Source organism: Somniosus microcephalus, chromosome 9, assembly GCF_052327205.1.
Source record: "Somniosus microcephalus isolate GS21.2 chromosome 9, FLI_Smic_1.0, whole genome shotgun sequence".
In the NCBI taxonomy this organism is placed as follows: Eukaryota; Metazoa; Chordata; class Chondrichthyes; order Squaliformes; family Somniosidae; genus Somniosus; species Somniosus microcephalus.
In genome coordinates this window covers 54043384-54063528 of record NC_140995.1, presented here as the reverse complement: position 1 = coordinate 54063528, position 20145 = coordinate 54043384, and the positions used below count along the sequence as shown (strand labels likewise).

The following is a 20145-nucleotide window of genomic DNA, read 5'->3' as shown; positions in this document are numbered from 1 at the left end:
GACTGGGGGGGAAGAGAGAGCGCGACTGGGGGGGAAGAGAGAGCGCGACTGGGGGGGAAGAGAGAGCGCGACTGGGGGGGAAGAGAGAGCGCGACTGGGGGGGAAGAGAGAGCGCGACTGGGGGGGAAGAGAGAGCGCGACTGGGGGGGAAGAGAGAGCGCGACTGGGGGGGAAGAGAGAGCGCGACTGGGGGGGAAGAGAGAGAGCGCGACTGGGGGGGGAAGAGAGAGCGCGACTGGGGGGGAAGAGAGAGCGCGACTGGGGGGGAAGAGAGAGCGCGACTGGGGGGGAAGAGAGAGCGCGACTGGGGGGGAAGAGAGAGCGCGACTGGGGGGGAAGAGAGAGCGCGACTGGGGGGGAAGAGAGAGCGCGACTGGGGGGGAAGAGAGAGCGCGACTGGGGGGGAAGAGAGAGCGCGACTGGGGGGGAAGAGAGAGCGCGACTGGGGGGGGAAGAGAGAGCGCGACTGGGGGGGAAGAGAGAGCGCGACTGGGGGGGAAGAGAGAGCGCGACTGGGGGGGAAGAGAGAGCGCGACTGGGGGGGAAGAGAGAGCGCGACTGGGGGGGAAGAGAGAGCGCGACTGGGGGGGAAGAGAGAGCGCGACTGGGGGGGAAGAGAGAGCGCGACTGGGGGGGAAGAGAGAGCGCGACTGGGGGGGAAGAGAGAGCGCGACTGGGGGGGAAGAGAGAGCGCGACTGGGGGGGGAAGAGAGAGCGCGACTGGGGGGGAAGAGAGAGCGCGACTGGGGGGGAAGAGAGAGCGCGACTGGGGGGGAAGAGAGAGCGCGACTGGGGGGGAAGAGAGAGCGCGACTGGGGGGGAAGAGAGAGCGCGACTGGGGGGGAAGAGAGAGCGCGACTGGGGGGGAAGAGAGAGCGCGACTGGGGGGGAAGAGAGAGCGCGACTGGGGGGGAAGAGAGAGCGCGACTGGGGGGGGAAGAGAGAGAGCGCGACTGGGGGGGAAGAGAGAGCGCGACTGGGGGGGAAGAGAGAGCGCGACTGGGGGGGAAGAGAGAGCGCGACTGGGGGGGAAGAGAGAGCGCGACTGGGGGGGGAAGAGAGAGCGCGACTGGGGGGGAAGAGAGAGCGCGACTGGGGGGGAAGAGAGAGCGCGACTGGGGGGGAAGAGAGAGCGCGACTGGGGGGGAAGAGAGAGCGCGACTGGGGGGGAAGAGAGAGCGCGACTGGGGGGGAAGAGAGAGCGCGACTGGGGGGGAAGAGAGAGCGCGACTGGGGGGGAAGAGAGAGCGCGACTGGGGGGGAAGAGAGAGCGCGACTGGGGGGGAAGAGAGAGCGCGACTGGGGGGGAAGAGAGAGCGCGACTGGGGGGGAAGAGAGAGCGCGACTGGGGGGGAAGAGAGAGCGCGACTGGGGGGGAAGAGAGAGCGCGACTGGGGGGGAAGAGAGAGCGCGACTGGGGGGGAAGAGAGAGCGCGACTGGGGGGGAAGAGAGAGCGCGACTGGGGGGGAAGAGAGAGCGCGACTGGGGGGGAAGAGAGAGCGCGACTGGGGGGGAAGAGAGAGCGCGACTGGGGGGGAAGAGAGAGCGCGACTGGGGGGGAAGAGAGAGCGCGACTGGGGGGGAAGAGAGAGCGCGACTGGGGGGGAAGAGAGAGCGCGACTGGGGGGGAAGAGAGAGCGCGACTGGGGGGGAAGAGAGAGCGCGACTGGGGGGGAAGAGAGAGCGCGACTGGGGGGGAAGAGAGAGCGCGACTGGGGGGGAAGAGAGAGCGCGACTGGGGGGGAAGAGAGAGCGCGACTGGGGGGGGAAGAGAGAGCGCGACTGGGGGGGAAGAGAGAGCGCGACTGGGGGGGAAGAGAGAGCGCGACTGGGGGGGAAGAGAGAGCGCGACTGGGGGGGAAGAGAGAGCGCGACTGGGGGGGAAGAGAGAGCGCGACTGGGGGGGAAGAGAGAGCGCGACTGGGGGGGAAGAGAGAGCGCGACTGGGGGGGAAGAGAGAGCGCGACTGGGGGGGAAGAGAGAGCGCGACTGGGGGGAAGAGAGAGCGCGACTGGGGGGGAAGAGAGAGCGCGACTGGGGGGGAAGAGAGAGCGCGACTGGGGGGGAAGAGAGAGCGCGACTGGGGGGGGAAGAGAGAGCGCGACTGGGGGGGAAGAGAGAGCGCGACTGGGGGGGAAGAGAGAGCGCGACTGGGGGGAAGAGAGAGCGCGACTGGGGGGGGAAGAGAGAGCGCGACTGGGGGGGAAGAGAGAGCGCGACTGGGGGGGGAAGAGAGAGCGCGACTGGGGGGGAAGAGAGAGCGCGACTGGGGGGGAAGAGAGAGCGCGACTGGGGGGGAAGAGAGAGCGCGACTGGGGGGGAAGAGAGAGCGCGACTGGGGGGGAAGAGAGAGCGCGACTGGGGGGGAAGAGAGAGCGCGACTGGGGGGGAAGAGAGAGCGCGACTGGGGGGGAAGAGAGAGCGCGACTGGGGGGAAGAGAGAGCGCGACTGGGGGGAGAGAGAGCGCGACTGGGGGGGAAGAGAGAGCGCGACTGGGGGGGAAGAGAGAGCGCGACTGGGGGGGAAGAGAGAGCGCGACTGGGGGGGAAGAGAGAGCGCGACTGGGGGGGAAGAGAGAGCGCGACTGGGGGGGAAGAGAGAGCGCGACTGGGGGGGAAGAGAGAGCGCGACTGGGGGGGAAGAGAGAGCGCGACTGGGGGGGAAGAGAGAGCGCGACTGGGGGGGAAGAGAGAGCGCGACTGGGGGGGAAGAGAGAGCGCGACTGGGGGGGGAAGAGAGAGCGCGACTGGGGGGGAAGAGAGAGCGCGACTGGGGGGGAAGAGAGAGCGCGACTGGGGGGGAAGAGAGAGCGCGACTGGGGGGGAAGAGAGAGCGCGACTGGGGGGGAAGAGAGAGCGCGACTGGGGGGGAAGAGAGAGCGCGACTGGGGGGGAAGAGAGAGCGCGACTGGGGGGAAGAGAGAGCGCGACTGGGGGGGGAAGAGAGAGCGCGACTGGGGGGGAAGAGAGAGCGCGACTGGGGGGGAAGAGAGAGCGCGACTGGGGGGGGAAGAGAGAGCGCGACTGGGGGGGAAGAGAGAGCGCGACTGGGGGGGAAGAGAGAGCGCGACTGGGGGGGGAAGAGAGAGCGCGACTGGGGGGGAAGAGAGAGCGCGACTGGGGGGGAAGAGAGAGCGCGACTGGGGGGGAAGAGAGAGCGCGACTGGGGGGGAAGAGAGAGCGCGACTGGGGGGGAAGAGAGAGCGCGACTGGGGGGGAAGAGAGAGCGCGACTGGGGGGAAGAGAGAGCGCGACTGGGGGGGAAGAGAGAGCGCGACTGGGGGGGAAGAGAGAGCGCGACTGGGGGGAAGAGAGAGCGCGACTGGGGGGTAAGAGAGAGCGCGACTGGGGGGTAAGAGAGAGCGCGACTGGGGGGTAAGAGAGAGCGCGACTGGGGGGGAAGAGAGAGCGCGACTGGGGGGGTAAGAGAGAGCGCGACTGGGGGGTAAGAGAGAGCGCGACTGGGGGGTAGAGAGAGCGCGACTGGGGAGGGGGGAAGAGAGGAGCGCGACTGGGGGGGAAGAGAGAGCGCGACTGGGGGGAAGAGAGAGCGCGACTGGGGGGGAAGAGAGAGCGCGACTGGGGGGGAAGAGAGAGCGCGACTGGGGGGGAAGAGAGAGCGCGACTGGGGGGGAAGAGAGAGCGCGACTGGGGGGGAAGAGAGAGCGCGACTGGGGGGGAAGAGAGAGCGCGACTGGGGGGGAAGAGAGAGCGCGACTGGGGGGGAAGAGAGAGCGCGACTGGGGGGGAAGAGAGAGCGCGACTGGGGGGGAAGAGAGAGCGCGACTGGGGGGGAAGAGAGAGCGCGACTGGGGGGGAAGAGAGAGAGCGCGACTGGGGGGGAAGAGAGAGCGCGACTGGGGGGGAAGAGAGAGCGCGACTGGGGGGGAAAGAGAGAGCGCGACTGGGGGGGAAGAGAGAGCGCGACTGGGGGGGAAGAGAGCGCGCGACTGGGGGGGGAAGAGAGAGCGCGACTGGGGGGGGGGGGGAAGAGAGAGCGCGACTGGGGGGGAAGAGAGAGAGCGCGACTGGGGGGGAAGAGAGGCGCGCGACTGGGGGGGGAAGGTGGTCCGATGGACCCCTGCGAAGGAAGAAGGAAAGCTCTCCCTCCCTGTCCCACTCCCTCATTCTTTCCCTCCCTCACCCTCTCTCTCGCTCCCCGTCTCTCCCTGCTTTACTCTCTCTCCCTCGTCCTCTCCCTCCCTCCCCCTCTCTCGCTCCCTCCCCCTCTCTCTCCCTGCTTTACTCTCCCCCCCCCCCCGCCCCCCCAATCTGCTTCTATATAATCTTGTACTCAGCCCAACGATTTTAGAAGGATTATATATTTCCTGATCAGCCTCAGATTTTTGAAGAGGTAGCATGCCAAATTGCTGAGGGGAAGATATATGCACAGTGCATCTTGACTCCAAAAAGCCTTTGATAAAGTACTGCATTAGAAATTCCTTTACAAACTATAAGTGGGTATCGACGGCAAGACATGGATGTGAATTTAATTGGCTAAAGAGAAGGAAGCAGAAGTTAATTAGCAATGAGTGCATGCCTCTGGGATCTATGCTGGGATATCTCTTGTTCCTTGAACACCTAAACCTTAAATTGCAGTCTCAATGCAATGTAGCTGAATTTGCAGAGGCCACCAAGCTAGCGGCCCGTTGATTCACAGGAGGCACTAAAGATCTTACAAACTGTTCAACAAGGTTTGAAAACAGACTAATCAGTGTTAAGTGAAATGCAATATAAACAAATACAAGTTACTACAACAACAACTTGCTTTTATACAGCACCTTTAACGTAGCAAGAGCTCCCAAGGCACTTCAGAGGAGCGTTAACAGACAAAATTTGACACCAAGCCACATAAGGAAGTAGTAGGACAGGTGACCAAAAACTTGGCCAATGAGGTAGGTTTTAAGGAGCATCTTAAAGGAAGAGAGGTGTACAGAGCCGGAGAGATTTAGGGAGGGAATTCCAGAGCTTAGGGCCTAGATGGCTGAAGGCACCGCTGCCGATGGTGGAGCGATGAAAATCAGGTATGCGCAAGAGGTCAGAGTTGGAGGAGCGCAGATATCTTGAAGTGTTTTAGGGCTGGAGAAGCTTAGAGAGGTAGGGAGGGGCGAGGCCATGAGGCATTTGAAAACAAGGATGAGAATTTTAAGATAGGGAGGAGTGAGGCCATAGAGGCATCTGAAAACAAGGATAAGCCTTTTAAAAATCTACATATTGGTTAGTGCAGAGGAGAGCAATGTCGGCGGGAATTTCAGCAGCAGAGCGGGGCTATAAAAGTCCCAGAGACCAGGTAAGGCCTCACAGCATCGGCGGGAGCTCAGCGGCAGCAGCGGGGCTATAAAAGTCCCAGAGACCAGGTAAGGCCTCACAGCATCGGCGGGAACTCAGCGGCAGCAGCAGGGCTATAAAAGTCCCAGAGACCAGGTAAGGCCTCACAGCGTCGGCGGGAACTCAGCGGCAGCAGCGGGGCTATAAAAGTCCCAGAGACCAGGTAAGGCCTCAGTGCGTCGGCGGGAACTCAGCGGCAGCAGAGCGGGACTATAAAAGTCCCAGAGACCAGGTAAGGCCTCACAGCGTCGGCGGGAACTCAGCGGCAGCAGCGGGGCTATAAAAGTCCCAGAGACCAGGTAAGGCCTCACAGCGTCGGCGGGAACTCAGCGGCAGCAGCGGGGCTATAAAAGTCCCAGAGACCAGGTAAGGCCTCACAGCGTCGGCGGGAACTCAGCGGCAGCAGCGGGGCTATAAAAGTCCCAGAGACCAGGTAAGGCCTCAGTGCGTCGGCGAGAACTCAGCGGCAGCAGAGCGGGGCTATAAAAGGCCCCAGAGACCAGGTAAGGTTTACCAGTCTCCAGTCTGGGAACTTGGAGGGAAGGAGAGAGGTAAAAAGTAATCCAAGTGTGACGTCACCAGAAAGCGGGTAAGTGATTGGTTGGTGAGTATTTCTCCCTTTTGAAGCTTAAATCTCTTCGGTTTATAGTTTCTAAGGTGTGATATTCACCATCTAGAATCGGAGCAGAGGGTATTTAAGAATAATATTAATAAATTTAATTAATTACATAGAATGGGAGATCAGGTGATGTGTTGCTGCTGCAATATGTGGGAGCTGGTGGACACCATTGATGCTCACGGTGATCACATTTGCAGTAAGTGTTGGCTGCTCGAGGAACTCCGGCTCCGTGTTGAAGAGCTGGAGTCTGAGCTTCAAACACTGAGACACATCAGGGAGGGGGAGAGTTACCTGGACTCTGTGTATCACGAGGTATTCACACCAATTAGATTAATTAATTCAGATGTAGTCCGTGGCCAGGGTCAGGATGGTGTGACTAGAAGTGAGGCAGGTACGGGGATCCAGGAGGTAGTGTTGGAGGAGCTGCAGCCCTTGCACTTGTCCAACAGGTTCGAGGCTCTTACTCCCTGTGAGGATGGGAACAGGGACTGCGGGGAGGATGAGCAACCTGATCACAGCACCGTGGAGCAGGGGGCCATTCAAGTGGGGGGAGTTAAAAGAAATGTTGTAGTGGTAGGGGATAGTATCGTTAGGGGGATAGATAGAGTTCTTTGCAGCCGAGAGCGAGAGTCCCGAAGGCTGTGTTGCCTGCCCGGTGCCAGGGTTAAGGACATCTCCTCTGGACTGGAGAGAAACTTGGAGTGGGAGGGGGAGGATCCAGTTGTCATGGTCCATGTTGGTACCAACGACATAGATAGGACAAGGAAGGAGGTTCTGCTGAGGGAGTTTGAGCAGCTAGGGGCCAAATTAAAAAGCAGAACCACAAGGGTAATACCTGAGCCACGAGCGAATTTGGCTAGGACAAATAAAATTAGAGAGTTAAATGCATGGCTCAAAGACTGGTGTGGGAGAAATGGGTTTTGCTTCCTGGGACACTGGCACCAGTACTGGGGCAGGAGGGAGCTGTTCCGTTGGGACGGGCTTCACTTGGCCAGTGCTGGGACTAGAGTCCTGGCGGATCATATAACTAGGGCTGTAGAGAGGGCTTTAAACTAACTAGTGGGGGGGAGGTTCCGAGAGAGCAAATAATAAAAATGACAACAGAGAAGGTCATAGACTTAGGTAGCAGTGGGGAAATTAAAAACCAGAGCGTGTCAGGAAGGGGCAGAAGGTATGGAGTAAAAGGTAAAGTAATAAAAAGGGCAAAAGCAGGAACTAAGTGTCACAAAACATATTTGAAAGTTCTCTATCTGAATGCACGTAGCATTCGTAACAAAATAGACGAGTTAATGGCACAAATAACTACATATGGGTATGATCTTGTGGCCATTACAGAAACATGGCTGCAGGGTGACAATGCCTGGGAATTAAACATACCAGGTTATTTAACGATCAGGAAGGACAGGCAGGAAGGAAGGGGAGGTGGGGTGGCTATGTTAATAAAGGAAGGAATCACTGTAATACAGAGAAATGATATTGGGTCAGAAGATCAGGATAATGAAACAGTTTGGGTGGAGGTAAGGAATAATAAGGGGAAAAAAACACTAGTGGGCGTAGTCTATAGGCCTCCGAACAGTGGCAACTCTGTTGGACGGAATATCAATCAGGAAATAGTTGAGGCTTGTAATAAGGGAACATCTATAATTATGGGGGATTTTAACTATCATATTAATTGGACAAATCAAATTGGGCAGGGCTGCCTTGAGGATGAGTTCATTGAGTGTATTAGGGATGGGTTTCTTGAGCAGTATGTAACTGAACCGACCAGGGGGCAAGCAACCTTAGATCTGGTCCTGTGTAACGAGACAGGATTAATTAAAAATGTCCTAGTAAAGGATCCCCTTGGAATGAGTGACCATAACATGGTTGAATTCCATATTCAATTAGAGGGTGAGAAGGTTGGATCTCAAACAAGCGTGCTAAGCTTGAATAAAGGAGACTATGAAGGTATGAGAGCGGAATTGAGTAGAGTGGACTGGGAAAATAGATTAAAGGGTAAGACGATACATGATCAGTGGTGTACATTTAAGGAGTTATTTTACAACTTCCAAAAAAAATATATTCCACTGAGAAGAAAAGGGTGTAAAAGAAAAGACAGCCATCCATGGCTAAGTAAAGAAATTAAGGATAGTATTCGACTAAAAACAAGGGCATATAAGGTAGCCAAATCTAGTGGGAGGATAGAGGATTGGGAAAACTTTAAAAGACAGCAAAAAATAACAAAAAGATTGATTAAGAAAGGGAAGATAGATTATGAAAGTAAATTAGCAAAAAATATAAAAACAGATAGTAAGAGTTTTTATAGTTATATAAAAAGAAAAAGGGTGGCTAAAGTAAATGTTGGTCCCTTAGAGGATGAGACTGGGAAATTAATGGTGGGAAATATGGAGATGGCAAAAACACTGAATGAATATTTTATATCAGTCTTTACAGTAAAAGACACTAAGAATATCCCAACACTGGACAAACAGGGGGCTAAAAGTGGGGGAGGAGCTAAACACGATCAAAATCACTAAGGAAGTGGTACTCGGTAAAATAATGGGACTCAAGGCGGATAAATCACCTGGACCTGATGGCTTACATCCTAGGGTCTTGAGGGAAGTGGCGGTAGGGATTGTGGATGCATTGGTAATAATTTTCCAAAACTCCCTGGACTCGGCAAAGGTCCCGGCAGACTGGAAAACTGCTAATGTAACACCCTTATTTAAAAAGGGCAGTAGACAGACGGCTGGAAACTATAGACTGGTTAGCCTAACATCTGTGGTAGGTAAAATTTTGGAGTCCATTATTAAGGAGACAGTAACAGGACATTTGGATAATCATAATTTAATAGGACAAAGTCAGCATGGTTTTATGAAGGAGAAGTCATGTTTGACAAATTTGCTGGAGTTCTTTGAGGAAGTAACATATAGGGTGGATAAAGGGGAACCAGTGGACGTAGTGTATTTAGACTTCCAAAAGGCATTTGACAAGGTGCCACACAGAAGATTATTGCTTAAGATAAAAAATCACGGAATTGGGGGTAATATTCTGGCATGGATAGAGGATTGGCTATCTAACAGAAGGCAGAGAGTTGGGATAAATGGTTCATTCTCAGACTGGCAATCAGTAACTAGTGGTGTTCCGCAGGGGTCAGTGCTGGGTCCCCAACTCTTTACAATCTATATTAACGATTTGGAGGAGGGGGCCGAGTGTAACATATCAAAGTTTGCAGATGATACTAAGATGGGAGGGAAAGTAGTGAGTGAGGAGGACATAAAAAACCTGCAAGGGGACATCGACAGGCTAAGTAAGTGGGCAGAGATTTGGCAGATGGAATACAATACTGGAAAGTGTGAGGTTATGCACTTTGGCAGGAAAAATTGTAGAGCAAGTTATTATCTTAATGGCAAGAAACTGGAAAGTACTGAAGTACAAAGGGATCTGGGGGTCCTGGTGCACGAAACTCAAAAGGTTAGTATGCAGGTGCAGCAAGTGATTAAGAAGGCCAATGGAATGTTGGCTTTCATTGCTAGGGGGATAGAATATAAAAATAGGGAGGTATTGCTTCAGTTGTACAAGGTATTGGTGAGACCGCACCTGGAATACTGCGTACAGTTTTGGTGTCCATACTTAAGAAAGGACATACTTGCTCTCGAGTCAGTACAAAGAAGGTTCACTCGGTTAATCCCGGGGATGAGGGGATGGACATATGAGGAGAGGTTGAGTAGATTGGGACTCTACTCATTGGAGTTCAGAAGAATGAGAGGCAATCTTATTGAAACATAAAAGATTGTGAAGGGGTTGGATCGGGTGGATGCGGGGAGGATGTTCCCGATGATGGGTGAAACTAGAACTAGGGGGCATAGTCTTAGAATAAGGGGCTGCTCTTTCAAAACTGAGATGAGGAGGAACTACTTCACTCAGAGGGTGGTAGGTCCATGGAATATGGTGCCCCAAAAAGCTGTAGAAGCTACATCATTACATAAATTTAAAACAGAAATAGACAGTTTCCTAGAAGTAAAGGGAATTAAGGGTTACGGGGAGCGGGCAGGAATTTGGACATGAGTCTGGGTTCGGATCGGTCATGGCCCTGTGGGTAGCGGAGCGGGCCCAGGGGTCGTGTAGCCTGATCCTGCTCCTATTTCGTGTGTCTAATTCTGTTAGATTCAGGAGATGGTTCTGTGATAGTGGATTGGTGGTTAGGATCAGATCAGCCATGATCTTATTGAATGGCGGAGCAGGCTCGAGGGGCCGATTGGCCTACTCCTGCTCCTATTTCTTATGTTCTTATGAAGCTTGTCTCTGGTGCCCATGAAAACGACTTGATAAGATAGAGGTCTTTAGCATCAAAAAGATACATCTCAGAAGACCTCATGGAGGTAGCCAATAAACTTAACAGGATAAACCCGAAACTATTTTTAGTTACACCAAGGCATCAGAGTAAGAGGACGCAGATTCAGGAGTTAAGAGAAGCAGGTTTAGGACAGACACCAACAAGTATTTCTTTATGGAGGATGGTCAAATGCTGGTGTGAGTTGCCAGGAAGAGCAGTTACAGCCAGGGCACCGGACATTTAAAAAAAACCAGCTAGCTGTTGTAATGGGAAGTGACTAGGGTTGGTATTCTGCAAGAATAAAATCAAATGGGCTGTAGGGCCTTCTTCATCCAAAATTATTTTAATCAAAACACACCTAAGAATATTAGCTATTGTTAGGTTGCAACAGCGAATTATAAAAAAAAATGTCTATGAATCCCAGCCCTTAAATATTAAGCACATACCACATGGTTGTGCTGGCAGACCTCAGGTATAGGGCCCTCATGAGCAAAGTATCCAGATACAGATATGCAGCAGCTATGGATAAGCCCTCTGTGAAAATGCCAAGTACTGAAGACAAGTACCTTGGATTGATAAGTTTTCCCTATGTAATTGAATACAGTAAACTTCTGTTGGCATTTCCATAAAGCAATACTGAAAAAAAAAATTACATTTATACAGTGGCTTTCACAACCTCAGGGCATCCCAAAGCGCTTTACAGCCAATGAAGTACTTTTGAAGTGTAGTTACTGTTGTAATGTAGGAAACGCGGCAGGCAATTTGCAAACAGCGAGCTCCCACAAACAACGTGATAATAACCAGATAATCTGTTTCAGTGGTGTTGATTGTACTGAAGTACACATGTTTTACATCTATGGTACCTAATTAGTTCTCCCAGATAGTCTGTGACCATCTTGAATTGCCCCCATTTCAGAAATTGGTTTGGAAGGTAATGCATTGTCTTAGCTGGTCTCAGCTAGGGTAGCAATGGAGCTGGGGTGCATGACAATTTGACTTCAAGATCTTTTCGTAAGGAAAGAGAAAAATACATCAGAATGGTTTAATAATCTTGATCATGATCCTACAATACATGTGGGAAATCCAAGTGTGTGGATAGCAGGATAAAACAAGTTCTGACTCTCAATGTATAGGCTTACCTATGAAGAATGGTGATTTCAGCAAGCTACCACAGGTCTACTGTCACTAATGGAACTGTACCCAAGCATAAGCCACTGTCTTCAAGAGGGGTGTAAAGAAACTATTGGAAGGAAAAATTAGATGGTCATCCTATTAGTCTGAGCTAGATTCAAATTTGTCCAAAGGTGAAATGCCAGCATTCTAACTCACTGCTCCAACCAGTGTGCATGCCTCTGGCTTTCAGTTTGTGCTATTCACAACTCCATTCCAACAATCAGAACATTATGCTACATATTGGAGGATTTGTACGGAGTACAAATTGCCAAGTCTAGATTTGTACGACAAGTTTCCAGGCCTACGAGAAGAACGATTTCAAAACATTCTACACTTCTGTAAGTTTTCAATGTGGCATTAACAATCAAGGCTGTTGATTTGTGGTTCTCGAGGAAAAATGGGATAACAGTAAAAAAAAAAACTTATTTTGCAATATTGAATAGCACAGGTTTAAACGGAGTTCTGATGTTACACTAATAGTTCCTTTTATTAACATACCATCCAATCCATGGACACAAACTATTAGATGCATGCCATCTTCCAAGTTCTCATCCTCCTCCAAGCTGAAGTATGGGATTGTGGAAGCCAAATCAGGAACATCACTGTACATAAAACCAGGAAACTTCAGTAGCTTCAACTCTTCTTTTGCCTGGAGGAAACTACAGTCAGAACAGATTTATTAGTTTTATCAATTCAGGCATTTAAAGTCAATAATCTAATTTAGTTATAATGGCATATTACTTACTGTATATACAGCCTTCCTTACACTGACTGATACTCAATCTCCACAAACTATGAATCATTTTGCTCACACATGACAAATCATTTAAAATACCTCTTAAGGTACAAATGTTTTGGGGATGCTATTCCTTTGAGAAACCTGGTAGCAGAATAGTCCAGTGATCTTTCTCAACCACCAACTCGGTGCCTGGTTTTGAGGCCAGTCTCAATGCATTACTTAGATTACAGAGACACCAAGGGATCACGAGAGCACTTGAACAGTGCCACGAACACCATTATCAAAGCTGGTAAATGATACAGTTCCAACCCATGCCGGATCAGAAAAGGAATGCAAGGCAGGAGATAAATGTGTACTAGAAGCTGACATTTCAAAACGGAGAAAGACACCACTTATGGTAAATAATTTAATATTCTTCCTCATTTGTTCAATCTTTTACATACAAACTAAGTGTACCAAAGTAGCAGGAAAGTGGAGCTCTGATAGAAGTGCAACTCAAGGTCACACTTTGGTCTGGAACACCAAAACGTTTATGCTCCACAGTAATCAGATCAAGTCAGTAATGCTTAGTGCACAAGTGCAAGCTGGCTGCCTTTCAAACATTCTGGAAAGGCATTGTGTGCATAGTGGCCCACAAAGTGCCACTACGAGGGTCAAATGTGCTTCAACTTAATCTGGAGGATCATACACTTCCAGTAAGTGCCACAAGATGATACACTTCACGACCACATTACCTAGCTTTTGCTCAGGTGATTGAAGTGGTATTTCAAAAGTAAACAATAACTATCTAGAGTGATGAAATTATTTTATTAATTTACTTAACAGTCTCGTATCGCTATCGGAGAGTGCTGCCAATGAGTGACAGTCACTACAATTAAGACATGCTGACATCAAGTTAAAATGAAAGCACTTTTTGTCGTTGCTGCATCCTGCTGATGTGGAATCGTGGATCTTCCATATGGGAGAGTGCATGATTTATATCGACAGCTGTAGTGGATAATTTGCAGTAGGGTGACCATTTTGAGCTTTCCCTTCTAAATGAAGGTGTTTAAGCTAACAAGCCTTCTGCACTTTTTGATGCAATATAAAGCAACAGAAATAAAACTCTAAATTGTCCTGGCTAAACTGCTGGATGTGTGCCGACGACATTAAGCTCTACCTCTCCACCACCACTCTCGACCCCCTCACTGCCTCTATGCTGTCAGCTTGCTTGTCCGATATCCAGTCTTGAATGAGTTGAAATTTCCTCCAATTAAACACTGAGAAGGCTGAAGCCATTTTCAGCCCTCGCCATAAACTCCTTACCTCACCACCAAGTCCATTCCCCTTCACAGCCACTATCTAATGCTGAATCAGACTGTTTGCAGTCTTGCTGTCCTATTTGACCCTGAGCTGACTCTCCAACCCCATAAACTCTCCATCACAAAGACCTTCCACCTTAACATCACTCGACTCCGCCACTGCCTCAACCCATCTTCTGCTGAAACCCTCAATAATGCCTTTGGCACCTCTTGACTTGACTAGATCACTGGCCTCCCAACCTCCATCTCCCCAAAACTCTGCTGCCCATATTCTATCCCGCACCAATCCTTGTTTATCCACCACCACCGCCCTTGCTGGCGTACACTGGCACTCTGTCCCCGACCACCTCCAAATTAAAATTTCTACTCTAATGTTAAAATCCATTCATGCCCCTCCCTATCTTTGTAACCTCCTCCAGCCATACAATCCTTAAGTGGCAAAGATCTGCTCCTTCTAGCACTGCTTGCGAGCCAGGAGGAGCAGGTGTCCTCCCTCCAGGCTCACAAGGAAGCCTTCAGCCTCCCCCAGCCCCGATCTTCGCAGAGGGTTTTGCGCAAGAAACGGCTTTCATCAAATGGGGAGTTCTTTACACAACATCCATTGCGGCAGAGAAACTGCTGTGTCCCTGGGCTAGAGCTGTGCAAGCATTCAATCCCAGAGAGAGAGCAGTTTCTCTGCCACTATGGATGCTGGGTAAAGAGCTCGTCATTCCACAAAATCCATTTCTTTCACAAAACCTGCTGCTGCCGTCTTGCACTGTCCTGTGTATCCCATGTTTTAAGTAGTAAAAGGGCCTGGTGCATTGAAGACTATCCGTAGTTCATAATTTGCAAGTGCCCGTGGTTTCAGAGTGTCTCTTATATATTTTACCATGCAAGTTATTTAGGTCTCAATAAGTGTGTTTTTTTTTTTGCTAGTGGCTGTTTATACAGGTTTCACTGTAGTACTGACTCCCCTGTTCCTTCTCCTTAACCACCTCTGCTCCAAAGAAAACAATCCCAGCTTCTCTAGTCTCTCCACATAACTTTCCAAGTCCATTTTCCCATTAATCCTATAATCTCTCTGCCTGTTCTGTATTCTTAAGTGCATGACTCCACACTTAATTATATTGAAATGCATGATCTAATTGTTCACCCACTTCCTCAGACAGTTCATGTCCCCCTGTAGCTTGCTCCCAGCTTCCACCATATTAATCACCTTCAGTATTTTGTCCAGGCCATTTATAAAAGATGTTGAAGAGTGCCAGCCCAAGCACCGAGCCCCTCTTGCAACACCCCTTCATCCAGAATACATGTCATTCAAACACACCGTTTCCTATTGCTCAAACATGATCCAATCCATCTTACTGCTAGCAATACCATGTTGGCTAATTTTGAACTAGTTTTCTATGTGATAGCTTATCAAAACGCTTAATAAATTCAAGTAAAGCACATCAATATTCTCATCCTTATCTACAGTACATTTTTTGCTACTTTATCAAAAAACTCTTTTCTTTGCCAATTCTTACCAATTAGTTTATATCTCCCCAACTGTTCTACTACTTTGAAACGTGATAATTGATTCTATAAATTTCCCTGGTAATGATTAGACTTTTTTTTGTTAATTGGATGTAGGTGACACAGGCTATCCCTCATTAATTTGCCATCCCTTCTTGCCCCAAGTTGGTGGAGGTTGGCCTTCTTTGAACCGTTGCAGTTCTCATAGCCGTAACTGGTTTATAGTTACCCACATCCCCCTTAGATCTCTCTTTAAATAACACCACTACATTTACAGTTTACCAATCTTCTAATATCATTTAATATATTTTTAAAGAATTGTTAAATATTTCTGCCAGTGGTTTGAACAGCATATGCTTAAGCTCCCTACACATGCTAGGGTGAATCTCATCTGTCCTATCTGCTTGATTGACTTGAATCTTACTCAAGACTCCATATACCAACTCAGTAACAGTGTTCATTATATTATGTACTTCAATCTGACCGTCTTGGAACATCCACTTAGGTCTGCCTCTACTATATTTCTCTCGTTAAATATTGAATCAAAGGCGACACTTAAATTTTCAAAGACTTCCACATCTTCACTAATCACGACACCGGTTTCAGAAACCAAAAGGTCCTAGATGCAATTTTTCTGTTTGTAATACAAATTTTAATGAGCAGCTTAGTAAACAGCTTCCTCAGAACTAGTAAAGTTTGGCAAGTTCCTACACTCTGTGAAAGATGCTTTGCTATTTTAATAGTTTGTTTACACTCATTTAAAAAAAACGCTTGTTCTTAGTCTCCATTGTCATAGATAATATATATTGGAATTACTTGCTTTATCCTTTACCTGCTCTGCCATCTAGGCTGGTCACCTTACAATATCTCCTAGTTATAAATCATCCCACTGCCCTATCAATTACCTTTTTAAGTCTGTTCCATTTAGCTATCACACTACACCTTTCTTAGCCCTGACCCATTCTTTTAGCCAAGTATGAATTCTCTTAAAATCTGCCCACTCAAAGTGTCATGGTCTAATGCTGCTGCTACTCTTTCCTTACTCTGAAGCTTACACTCTTAGGATTTCTATTCCCCAGCTGCTCAACACCTGCTAGAATGTTCTCATTATTGGTCAGCTTTACATTAAATACAGCTTAATTAACAATTCCCTCGGACAGGTTGCTTCATGTTGGATTCTTTCATCAAATCCAGTAATTCAGGACTCTTTTTTTACTACTAGCAATACCCAAATTACATTCAATATCTGGATAGTTAAAATCTATCAGTACCAAAATACCATCTTTGCTGGGTGCTTTCTTTACTTCCATGTGAAATATCTGATCAATGTCAGCTGTTTGGTTTGGTGGTCTGCATCAAATTGTTACCAGCAATTTCCTCTCACTTGCCTCATTCAACCATATCAAAAACAACTCCACTTTGACATTTTGCCTATCTTGAATCTTTACTATCCTTTATATAAGATGTGACTCCTTCACCCCTCAGCAACCTTTTCTAAATAGTTTATATCCTTCCAGTACCATTTCCCATTTGTGCTCACCACAAGGATGCACTTTCAAATTTTCCTTCTCCTTCTTTAAGTTTTCTCAAAACACACTCCTTCGACAGAGGGGAAGGGGAGAGGGAGACAGAGAGCATTTTATAGCACCACTGACAACCCCAGGATACACGACCAGACAATCTGTTTTAGTTTTTTTTTTAAAAGTTCGTTCATGGGATGTGGGCATCACTGGCAGGGCCAGCATTTATTGACCATCCCTAATTCCCCTCGAGAAGGTGGTGGTGAGCCGCCTTCTTGAACCGCTGCAGTGCATGTGGTACAACTGAGTGGCTTGCTAGGCCATTTCAGAGGGCAGTCAAGGTCAACCACATTGCTGTGGGTCTGGTGTCACATATAGGCCAGACCAGGTAAGGACGGCAGATTTCCTTCCCTAAAGGACATTAGTGAACCAGATGGATTTTTACATCAATCCGATAGTTTCATGGTCACCATTACTGATACTAGCTTTTTATTCCAGATTTATTAATTAACTGAATTTAAATTCCCCACCTGCCATGGTGATATTGCTCGAGGGATAAATACTAACGAGGACACCGGCAGAATGCCCCTGCTCTACTTCGAATAGAGCCACGAGATCTTTTACATCCCGAGAGGGCAGAATGGCCTCGCTTTAACTGTCATTCGTAAGTTTTAAAGAACTATATGCTTTAAACCAGCTGTGTGAGTAGGATAAAAGTTTTCTGATTTTGAAGAGACATGCACTTAAAAAAAAAGTGATGTGGCAAATCTACTTACATCTGCATTTGTCCTTTTGTGGCAGCATCATCATACCAGGAGACTGACACAGTCGAGCTGAAGACAGCACTGCTGGGTTGCTTTGTAATTGCATCAAGTTTGCTTCTAGAAGACAGTCCACTGATAGATGGGGAATCTCTGACAACTGACGAAAATGATAAACAAGTAGGAGTGCATGCACCTGGCATGCTTGCTCCTTCTGTGGTACGATCAGCATTAATCAGCTCAGATCTGATTGCATCATTTCTATCATACGCAGCATTGTCGTCAGCTTCATAATAACCATTTTCTATCATTTCTAGTTCTTCATCGTCTTCTGCTTGTGCAAGAGTAACAAGGCCAACAGTCTCCTTTTGAGGACTTGTGGGGCAGCTGCCACCACCACCAGGACTAATATCAGAAAGGTCTGTACTGCTTCTAGATCCAAAGTAATTCTCCACTAATCCTTGTTTCACAATGTCAGTGCTGCTGGCAGCTGAAAGGTTTGTGTGCACTCGATCATCTGCTTCCTGCAGAGTTGGAACTTCAAACACCTGAATTATATCTACAAGCTCTTCTGGATGCAATTCTGGACCCACACTCTGGCCAATTTCTGCCGCATCTGAAGTATGGCAGCTTGGCTCGTCAAGATGAATCACTTCAGAGTTCAGTTTAATTATATGTTTTGTGGTTACTTTTTCTAAACTGAAATCTTCACTGGAGCCTTGCGGCTCTCTAAAAACATTAGCACAAAGAATAGTTTGCTGTGGATTGCTGCTGTTTCTTTCTTGACTAGCTATACAGTTAAGAAACTCCTGCTCAGAAAAGACAGAAGAATGAGGAGCTCGGTTTTCAGTCCCTGAACATTCATTGAACACAACACTTTCTTCTTGTACTATGACACTGGATTTTTTCATTCCAGATTTTAGCTGCTCTGATACAGTTGATACTAGCTTGGGCTGTTCATCACTAGTTTGTTGTGCAAGTACAACAGCAACTTCCGAGCTTTCATCAACTGGCTGTTCATCATCCTCATCTGAAGGCAGGGAGTTTATAGAAGTTAAAGATGATTGTATTTCACTTACAGCACTTGTACTCTCTGTACAGTGGCCTTCAATCATATTCCTCACACTTAATTCTGGTTTAAGTAGCAGCTGCATGCAAGGCTTTTCACTGAGAAGAGGAGCCTTCTCCAATACTGGCTCAGTGGCCAAGTCTGGATCCGGCTGAAATGCAAAAGAACTAGGTTCACTTTCAATGCCAGAATCTGAAACTCTGGACGATGAGCAGGTGACATAAACATCTGGCAGTTTAACAGCATCCCCACTTACAACCAAATTAAATCCCTTTGTACATGTGTTCAGTAGTGCACTCTCAGAAGCAGCAGGGTGTAGTGCATCTTTTTCCAACAGTAAATAATTCTTTTTAGAATCCAGCAGCTGTGGTTCAGGAGATCGACAAAGCCTTTGGTCATCATCTTTAACAGGGAGCTTGGAGGCCATAATGACTGTTACTTTTTCCCCTTCATAAGCGCATCTACTTCTTGGTTTGACTTCAATATGTTTGACTCCTGATGCTGATGCCATTTGCTGGCTATTCAAACTATCAAATGAGCATTTAGTAGATCTTACACACTCAGTTGGAGTCCCAGGACCTGCCTGGAATAAGCTTGATGATGCAAATGTGCAAGGTTCCATTTTGTGACGATTAATGCTGTAACCAAATTCATCAATATTTTTAGTTTTTGTAGATTCTACATACTTTTCCATACTTGAAAGAAGAGGTATTAGTTCTTTATGCTGACATAATAGCTTAGAATTTGCCTTTGCCCCATTATCAGGTCCTGTGCTTATGGGAACCTGCCCACCTTTTGGACAAATTGAAAGCCCGCCTTCAGATTTACTGATATCTCCCAAGTTTGAATTCTTTAAGCTCTTGTAACCAACTAGTATCACGGAATCCTTAGAGTTTTGTTTCACCAATTTTTTGCTGTTCTCAGACTTAATTGTCTTCTTAAGTTTTGCCACTTTTACTTTTGATTTGCTGTGCTCTTCAGCTTTTATCTTGTGCTGTTTTGTCTGCAGCTTCTCGCTTTCGTTACGTCTAACATTGTAGATGCTTGCTGGTCTTGCTTTAAAATCAGGACTAGAAAAACCCGAAGGGTTACATTCTTTTGAGTCAGATTTTTCCAGTTTGGCAGAAAAGGATGATCTTCTTACATTCTGAACCCCACTCCAGGGAACATCCGAGTCTTTTGAAGAAACAAAATATTAGCTATTCGTAAACAGACAGAGCATGTTTATGCAACTATGATACATTACGAGGAAGCAGAATGACAAAAATATGAGATTCATTATTTATGAAAAATGTGAGTTGAATTTAAAGTAGGGAGTAACTGCAAATGGATATTTAAAACTTATTCACATTTTGTATGCATTATGTGGGTGGGTGATATTGAGACTTGAGAGGGTGCAGAGGAGGGCCACTAGACTAATTCCTAGTCTAAAGCATTTTAGTGCTCAAGATAGGCTGAAAGAATTGGGACTCAACACTTTAGAGAAGTGTAGATTTAGAGGTGATCTGATTGAAGATTAAGATAATGAAGGGAATAGATTGTGTTCCAGTTGACAGTTTGTTTAAATTAAATCGGTTAGGGAGGGCTGGGGATCACAAATTTAAGTTGTCTAAGGCCAGATCTAGGTTAGATGTCAGGAGGTGGTTCTTTTCCCAGAGAATAGTGGACCTCTGGAAGAGGCTGCCGTCTCGTGCGGTGGATGCTGACTCGCTGAATTCTTTCAAGTGAGAGCTGGACCCGTTTCTGGCTGGGGCGGAGATCACCTTTTACAGAAGGTAGGTACTGCAGGGAATTCAGGACAAGAGTGCTCTCCTGGACTAGT

The 20145-nt window shown here is 48.2% G+C and overlaps 1 protein-coding gene across 9 annotated transcripts in view; it reads right to left on the bottom strand.

The window, feature by feature from the left end:
• Positions 1–20145, bottom strand: part of fam135a (family with sequence similarity 135 member A) — a 305872-nt gene that overhangs the window by 98017 nt on the left and 187710 nt on the right. For 8 of the 9 annotated variants that reach the window (XR_015079491.1, XM_085996568.1, XM_085996572.1 and 5 more), the window contains 2 exons: positions 17270–19499; positions 11935–12095 (listed from right to left, as the gene is read on the bottom strand). Coding sequence is in view for 7 of the 9 variants with exons in the window: in XM_085996568.1 (XP_085852694.1) it covers positions 11935–12095; positions 17270–19499 (2391 nt within the window). In the remaining 2 variants the exon portion in view is untranslated. Of the gene's footprint in view, positions 1–11402; positions 11504–11934; positions 12096–17269; positions 19500–20145 lie in introns of all 9 variants that reach the window. The other variant, XR_015079490.1, reaches the window with a different exon arrangement.